The sequence below is a fragment of the Cyprinodon variegatus genome, unplaced genomic scaffold (genome assembly GCF_000732505.1).
Source record: "Cyprinodon variegatus isolate N-32 unplaced genomic scaffold, C_variegatus-1.0 Scaffold1046, whole genome shotgun sequence".
NCBI classification, from domain to species: Eukaryota; Metazoa; Chordata; class Actinopteri; order Cyprinodontiformes; family Cyprinodontidae; genus Cyprinodon; species Cyprinodon variegatus.
In genome coordinates this window covers 1-8,459 of record NW_015151499.1, presented here as the reverse complement: position 1 = coordinate 8,459, position 8,459 = coordinate 1, and the positions used below count along the sequence as shown (strand labels likewise).

The 8,459-nt window shown below is 38.7% G+C and overlaps 1 protein-coding gene across 1 annotated transcript in view; it reads left to right on the top strand.

Moving 5' to 3' along the window:
- The window catches only part of LOC107101035 (myoferlin-like), a 46,737-nt gene extending 38,877 nt beyond the window's left edge, over positions 1-7,860 (top strand). The window contains exons 34-48 of the mRNA XM_015399788.1: positions 93-190; positions 280-441; positions 1,772-1,937; positions 2,011-2,087; positions 2,201-2,257; positions 4,401-4,412; positions 4,496-4,594; positions 4,694-4,822; positions 4,922-5,077; positions 5,165-5,256; positions 5,344-5,514; positions 5,640-5,788; positions 5,872-6,011; positions 7,428-7,516; positions 7,580-7,860. Of these exons, the coding sequence (XP_015255274.1) occupies positions 93-190; positions 280-441; positions 1,772-1,937; positions 2,011-2,087; positions 2,201-2,257; positions 4,401-4,412; positions 4,496-4,594; positions 4,694-4,822; positions 4,922-5,077; positions 5,165-5,256; positions 5,344-5,514; positions 5,640-5,788; positions 5,872-6,011; positions 7,428-7,516; positions 7,580-7,805 (1,823 nt within the window). The 3' untranslated portion in view covers positions 7,806-7,860. The remainder of the gene's footprint in view (positions 1-92; positions 191-279; positions 442-1,771; positions 1,938-2,010; positions 2,088-2,200; positions 2,258-4,400; positions 4,413-4,495; positions 4,595-4,693; positions 4,823-4,921; positions 5,078-5,164; positions 5,257-5,343; positions 5,515-5,639; positions 5,789-5,871; positions 6,012-7,427; positions 7,517-7,579) is intronic.
- The last annotated feature ends 599 nt before the right edge of the window (positions 7,861-8,459 follow it).

Genomic DNA, 8,459 nt, shown 5'->3' with positions numbered 1-8,459 from the left:
TAGAAAATGTGAGGATCTTGCATGCAGCACATAAGTAAAAAGGACTTTGATTATTGTTCAAAAAAAGTGAGCGTGTATCTCTTTGCAGTCAGGTGAGTCGGAACTCCCCCTGGTTCCCCCAAAGAGAGCTGAGAACCTCTACATGGTTCCTCAGGGTATCCGACCCGTGGTTCAGCTCACCGCTGTGGAGGTAATGAACAATCTCTCACACTGATGCACTAGTATAGACCTTTATCTCTCTATACCACCTCTGCTTTTGTGTGCCTCTTTGTGTTTAAGATTCTGGCATGGGGTCTAAGGAACATGAAGACGTACCAGCTTGCTGCAGTGTCTTCCCCCAGTTTGGTGGTAGAGTGTGGGGGCCAAAGGGTGGAGTCTGCTGTGATCAAGAACATGAAAAAGAGTCCCAACTTCCCCGGCTCTGTCCTCTTCATTAAAGTGGTAATGATGCTGTCAGCAGATTTCTAAAAACGAGTAAAATATCAGTTTCATTTTGTCCCTGTAAAACTGTAGACTTCAATCTACGTTAATTGGTTCTTATGTGATGCAATAATACAACATGCCGCATAGAGGGGAATGAAAATGAAGAAGTTAAAGGTGTTCTGATGAAGTAGATGCCAAACAGCATAGTGTGCAGCGTTAGTTTTCCTGCAAGCAGTAAAACATGGTGACTTTCAGCTGCGATGGAAGCAAAGAAATTTTAAAATATTGACTCATTTTTTCTTTTGCAAAAAAATTTAAATTTCACACTTTTTTCTCCTTAAAATGTTTAATAAAAACTGAAATAAACAAAAAAGATCTTAGGGCTCATCTAAACACTTTTATCTTCATTATCTCATAATGTCCCTCTCCTATATTGTTTTTGTGTCCAGTGTTTTATGAATGAAACCTATTTAAAAAGCTGACCACTAGCTGGATGTCTAAATGAAACTGCATTCACAATTTTTTTTTTGAACTCATTTAGTATTTTATGGTGTTATTTACTACTCTTAACTCAAACTGGGTAAAACCATTTAAAAAAGGACTATAAAACAGGAGTAAAAAAGTAACAGCGTTTATTCCAGGTCAGGTCGTTACAGGACAGAGAAATTGCTTGGAGTTTGCACAGCTGTGGGCTCAAAAAACGTCAGCGAGCTTCCGGCAAAGTTGAGCCTTGAACAAGGTCCTCTCCTGCTTCTTATACCTCATGAGCCTATGTGTTGCATCAGGTGTATGCTTTGCTGTCCGTATCAGAAACTGACACGCCATCAATGCCTTGAAATTCATGCATCTTGCCTCTTTACCCCAGGATTACAGATAGCTGTCCTTTATCAGTCCGGCTCCAAGATGTGCCCATATCCTGTGTATTTGTAGAGACACGAAGGCTGTCCTGATTAGATGACCTCGGTACACACAGTGACATCCACCAAGTGAAGGAAGGCCTTCTACTCTGTCTAATCTGGCTAACAAACTATCAATGCACATGATGTATAAAGAATAAACCTAACAACGGTTTAGTCAGGAAAGGCTTTCATCTCATAACCCCTAAATAAGGGAGTAGCCAAAAGGACTCACACTTAATACCACACAACGATGCATTCATTTTCAGATGGAAGATGAAAACATTCTTAAAAAAACTGTAGAGAGACTTAAAGCTCTTAAACTAAAGCCTTGAAATATGTTGTAAGAATTGGTAATCATAAATTCAATATCTCAGCATTTTATAATCTTAGATATCAAATAAGCTTCTTTCTAATCCTGTATGGCAATATGTTCCCTACTCTTCATTCAGCTTCTTCCAAAGGATGAGATGTACACTCCTCCTATTGTGCTGAAGGTGATCGACCACCGTCCGTTTGGCAGGAAGCCTGTGGTTGGTCAGTGCACCATCACGTCACTGGAGCAGTTCAGATGTGACCCATATGTCATAGTTTCAGAGGGAGCCAGGGCCTCCAAGAGTAAGTTCATTACTCTAAAATTACATATTATCGCAGATAAAGAGATCAATTTTGATCAACTCTGTTTTAACAGTGGCTCTGATGATGACGGCGCCACGTAAAGATGTTTCTATCACCATGGAAGAGGCCCGGCCGCTGTTGGAGGCTCAGGTAAATGTCAGCTCCCCTTGTCTTCCCCACACCTCCGTCCCAGTGGGTTTGCTTGGAAACAAAATTTGGCTCCTAAATGTCAAATTTTGACTGTGCAATGCTTTGGCTTGCAGTTTTTGTACAGTATGTCTGCAGCTTTCAACAAAATGGCTTCCCCAGCTTTCCAGTTTGTATGTATGATTATTTGTTGTAGCTTTTTAATTCACTAAACCAATGACACAAATCCCTCATGATGGCACAATGGCTTTACTCTACACTCTGGCTGTCATAATGATTTAACCACATTTATTTAGAGAAACTTTAATGAGAACACTGGTTAACTTTGGTCACAGCAAGGGCATAACATGGAAATAAGCAAAGGTATCCAGATGCTTTACCTTGTATCAATGGCTACTTTGCCACCGATTACCATCAATTTAAGATTAGCACATTAACAAAAATGTTATCAGTCAATAAAGAATTGTATTCTTTTATCTTTTTTTAATTTGTCGTCTTGCAACCAAAACTTTTCATATATTTTTTTTAGGATTTTTTTGCCATAAACCAACAAATCCTTTCCTAATTGTGAAGGGAAGGTGGAATGATAAGTGTTCTTGTTTTCAGCAGTATCTCTAGATATCTACTGGCTGTAATTAACCCCTTTTTTTGTTCTTTTTTTTTTATTTAGCTGAAACTCAGATGGAGGTTGTCTGTGAATATCAGTTTTTAAAAGAAGCTGGAATGGTTTAAGGTCTGTAGCTTTCAGTATGTGGAGTTCCTCTCCCACTGGAAGGCAGACCTCCATCTCATTCTCAAGTCTTTCCCAGCCCATCAGGCTTTCTTTTAGCTTTATCCCAGATGTAGCGCCAACCTTGTATGCACGGTGCGTTCAGGGTGATGTGCAGTGTTACTTCTTTCTTCTTCTGTTCTTCTTTATTAACAGTATTTTGCAGACAAGCTTAAAAGTTTCTATTTTTGTCTTGTGTAATGAAAAGCAAATGTTCCTGTTTTTAATATGTGTACTGGATCAAAGTTTTGAATAGATACCGTTGCTTCCCATACATGTTGAAAAAAACTGCCTTGAGTAGACCTGCCACTATGTGTAATAAAGTCGGCTCCATCTGCCACCTCTCTGTGAGTTGAGATATTGAGCTCTGTGGTCAGAGGCCCTAAGAGGATAGCTCGTTTTACTTTGATTTAAATAAATCAAATGGATTCTATTTACTAAGCACACTGCAAAAACATTCTGAAAACGAGTACAAATTTCTTTAAGTGAATTTACCCTTAATTTGAGTTAGAAAATTAGAAGATCTGCCAATTTATTTTAAGGTTTAAAATAAGATAATTAATTCAATTCAGTTTATTTATATGGCGCCAATTCACGACACATGTCATCTCAAGGCACTTTACAGTTCACTAGATCACACAGTCAAATTGATTAAATTAGATATTAATTTAGAATAAGTGACTGCAGTTGTTTTTTTTTCTTATTTTAAATGTAAATCGTCTTGTTCCATTAGCAAAGTGTCTAACTTATCTGCTCAATAAAAAAGGCACTTATTAGATGGTGTCATAAAGAAAAATGGACTTAGATTCAAATTTTTTGCAGTGTAGGTTTATTAGTTTCACTGATTCTTGTTGAAGTCTCTAAGCAAATCTGTTATTATACAAAGTTTTTTTTATTGCTTATCAAAATGTTTATCAGTATGTTCTGTATGCTTGTAGAAGTTAGGAAAATATGAATTAACTCATAAAGATTTTTTTTTGTAAGAACATTTGAGACCCAGGTAATTCAATACAAATGATAAATTCTTTAATTTTATGCAGGTTTAAAATTGGTAGGTTCAGTAGGTTTGACTTAATAAGAAGAAAAGGTCCCACAGTTGGAACATTTGCCTTTAGTTAGGAATCTGGGATTAATTGTTGAGCTGAGGGACCCAGAGAGGCAGCCTCCGAGTTTAGGAAGCAAACATCTAGTCTAGCTCCAACCACTAAGCCACCGCTGCCATTTAATTAACTGTATGCATTTAAAACCATAGGTTGTAAAGCATATGATTTTTTTGTCCTTCATTAACAAACACAGTGTGGAGGTGTTTGTTCCTAGTGTAGATTTAATCTTTGATTGAGCAAAGCTGTTACACTTTCAATAATCTGCTCTCAAGGTTGCATCTGCATTCCTCTTTGTTATGCCCTTGTTTAGCAGACTTGCTACCAATCATAAACACTGAAATGATCCCTAATAATCTTTCATCACTCCACCTTCAATGTGTTTTCTGATGATGATGATTATGACTGACTGTTTTTTTTTTCTTCTGATCCGGTCTTCCTCCAAAGCAGGCAGAAAAGGTGAGAGCAAAACAGCTTTAGCTTTCAAGTTCTTGTTTAGTATTTAATTCCAAGGTAATCATGCAATGCCACTTCATTTTTAGGAAAAGGAAACGGTTGATTGGTGGAGTAAATTCTACGCTTCAGTTGGAGACCAGCAGAAATGTGGTCCTTACATAAGAAAAGGCTACGATACCCTTAAGGTATGAAAACCTTTACTTCTTCCAGAGTGTAATGACTCAATATGTGACAAACAGATGTTTCTGATCGCTGTCGTCTTAAATGTTGGTGCAAATTTCCAGGTGTATGACTGTGAGTTGGAGACTGTCCCAGAATTCAAGGGGCTGACTGACTTTTGCAACACGTTCAAGCTGCAGAGAGGCAAGAATGAAAATGGGGACGAAGACCCCACCGTGGTCGGAGAGTTCAAGGTAGCCTGGCACCATTCAGAAGCTTTTAACCTGAGTGGTGACTTCTGTGGAAATTACCATAATTTCACCCTTTCTACATGTGTTGCCTTGTACCTGCAGGGTGCGTTCAAGGTGTACCCCCTATCAGATGACCCAGGTGTTGCTCCTCCACCCCGACAGTTCAGAGAGCTGCCGGAAAGCGGACCTCAGGAGTGTCTGGTCAGGATTTATGTGGTTCGGGCGATTGACCTTCAGCCTAAAGACAACAATGGCAGGGTGAGAATGAAGCAGCCATAAAACTCACTCATTTTCACACATGGTTAGCCAGTTTCCTCAGATTAAACCTGTTTTGTATTTTCTTAGTGCGATCCATACATAAAAATATCAGTGGGCAGGAACACACTTGATGACAGAGATAATTATTTGCCCAACAACATAAACCCTGTGTTTGGAAGGTGAGTCTTAGAATATATTCGAGCGTCTCTTCATCTGTCGTCCACCTAATGTCATGTTGACGGTTTTCAAACCTTTCTCCTGTTCAGGATGTTTGAGATGACCTGCTTCTTGCCTCAAGACAAGGACCTGAGAATCGGGGTTTATGACTATGATCTCTTGACTCGAGATGAGAAGGTTGGCGAGACAGTGATCGACCTAGAGAACCGCTTCCTGTCTCGATATAACTCCTACTGCGGCCTTCCTCAGACCTACTGCGTGTAAGTAAACCATCTGCCCAATGGCTTTTACCTTTGTAGAGTGGAGTGGGGGGGGAGGTATATAATTTGAACTACTAGTTTTAAGAAAAGAAATTACACATAATAAATTTGCTCTGTCTTTTAAGGTCTGGCATCAATCAGTGGCGGGATCAGCTGAAGCCGTCGCAAATCCTGGAGAACCTGGCCCGTCTAAAAGGCCTGTCCAAACCCAAGACGGAAGATAATGGCACATCACTTACTTTCAACGGAAAAGAGTACACATTGGCCCAGTTTGGTAAGACATTATCATCACATGAATTTAGTGGGACAGTTTACTTCAATTATGGCACATTAAGTCAACTCTGTTTTGTCATAAAGAGGGTAACACGGAAGTTCACCAGCACTTGGGTCCACCCCGAGAACGACTCTGTCTGCATGTCCTTCGAACGCAGGGACTGGTTCCTGAACATGTGGAGACCAGAACCCTTTACAGCTCCTTCCAGCCTAATCTGTCTCAGGTAAGTCATTATTCATCAATCAATCCAATGGGATCAAGATTTCAAAGCCATTTATTACTTAAAATCTGTGCCCAGTAACAGTGCAACAATTCACTGAGCCAAATACACCTGTGTGTCAGAATATCTCAATATAAATCCAGCTGTTCCATGAGGGCCTTAAAGGACTGTTACAGAGTATCAATGAAGAAATGGCCGGACAAAAGGATCAGGACAGAAAGAATCTGGGAAAAAGATTGTTTTATAGGGCGATATACCGAACTCTGTTTGATCCACCATCCACTAAAGCAGCTAAGAGCCATGTGGCAAATGTGGGTGAGCTATAGATATGCACAGCTCAGATGGGACAATGTCTTGATTAGCCTGACCAGAGGTCAGATTTGTATTTTAAAATAAGCCATGTGGAAAAGGCAGCAAACATGGAAATGGGTGTTTTGTTCAGACGACACAAATATTAAGAACAGGGCTTGATGTTAACCATCGCCCGGGGCAAGTAGTTTTTATTGTCGGGAGAGTACAAATTTCATTGCATTTGCCCGCCGGGCAAGTGCAATGATTGCAAATTTTTTTTATTTATCACTCAAAATTAATTTAAAATCACCGACATTCGATGAAAACGCCCCACAAGCGTTGCCGGCGCCATTTTTGTTGTTTTGTACACATTTTCGCATGATTTTCCGCTAGATGGCTTGATTTTTCTCTCCTTGGGGGGAGAATTCTGCAAAGCAGCAGCTGGATGAATTTTTTAGATTTTTAACATTACAATTTATATTTTTCCATGCACACAACAGTTTAAAGCAAAGAATGTGCAGGAAGGAAATGCATGTTAACACGGTAATGTAGGCTTGAGTTCATTATCTGACGCATGCAGATACACACCAGGAACCTGGAAACTTACTGAATTATAAAAAAAACATTTAAAAAACAAACATGTTTCATTGATATATATATAAAAATGAATATTAGGAACTACATTTATCAAACATTATACTGGGCAAGTAAAAATAGTTTCTGGGCAAATGAAATGTGAAAGTCACGTGCCCGAAGGGCAACCCCTGAAGAACCCTTTGATCTGCGAACAGAACGTATGAAGAAAAACTTACTGTTCACACTTAACCTTGACTGGAACATGGTGGTAGCAGCATTATGCTAGGGGGTGTATTTCTACAGCAGAGACAGAAAAGCTGGGGGCAATAAATACAAATGTCTATCACGTTGCCTTTAAAAAAAAAAAAAAAACATTCTCCTTTCACTTTGAATCCACTTCCTTCTGAGTGGTTCACTGTATTTCATATAACATGACAAATTTAAAAGATTTTATGGGTATGGATATTTGGTCAAATAACTGAACATACCCCCAGCCACCCATTGCCCTGAAGTTACACGTTTTAACCCATTACTTAATTTGTTGATTTAAAGGGTCGGCTACAGATGTGGGTGGATGTCTTCCCAAAAAGCATGGGACAGCCTGGTCCTCCCTTCGACATCACGCCCCGCAAACCTAAGAGGTATGTAAAAAGGATTTTTCCAGGGGATGCAGATGGATAAAACTGACCTGTCTGCTTGTTTAGGCATTTCCTGCGAGTCGTCATCTGGAACACCACGGATGTAACTCTAGATGAAACCAGCATCACAGGAGAGAACATGAGTGACATCTATGTGAAAGGGTATATATATCTTCTTTTCTTTAAAAAGGAAGCAACTTTACAATTCAAACCTTATTGTGAATTTAATCTAATCCAAAAACGGTCAATGTTATATATCTATGCACCAAAATCTTCTAATAGTAGATGTTGAAGGTTCTAGAAAGCATTTGATCTTTCCAAGATACTAAAGTTATTTTTAAGACCATAATCTACTATAGCTAGTAACAATTAGGATCCTCTTTTCATTGGAATTAACTTTAACTCTTAAACCTAAAAAAAGATAAAATAGCATGAACTGTAAATGAAAAAATATTGGTAAGTCTTTTGGATAAATTTCTAAACAATTCTAGATTTTAAGATCTTTGTCAAGATTTTAACTACCTAAAATGTCAGCCTCAGAGAGAAAACAGGTTTACCTGTACAAGTCAAAACAAATCAACTGGAAGTTATGGAATACCAGCTTCATCATCAGAGCATCATGGTCTGTTTTCACATCTACTTAAAATTTTATTCAAATTAGCAGCTTTTCTAAGCTAAAGCTAATCTTATGATCAGATAATGGAAATGTTGACCTATTATGAAAAGAAATGTGTCTGAGGAGTCAAAGGGGAACTTTTCAAACATTAGAAACGAGTACCGGCCTTCAACCATGGTCATGAAAGAATCATGCAAATGGTCTGAATAGTTGCAGGTTCTACAACCTTAAAGCTACAGTGTGTAATAATTACAGGGATATACGGTCAGAAATGTAATATATTATACATAACTGTTATTTATCATCATCTACGAGCTCAGCCTCTTAACC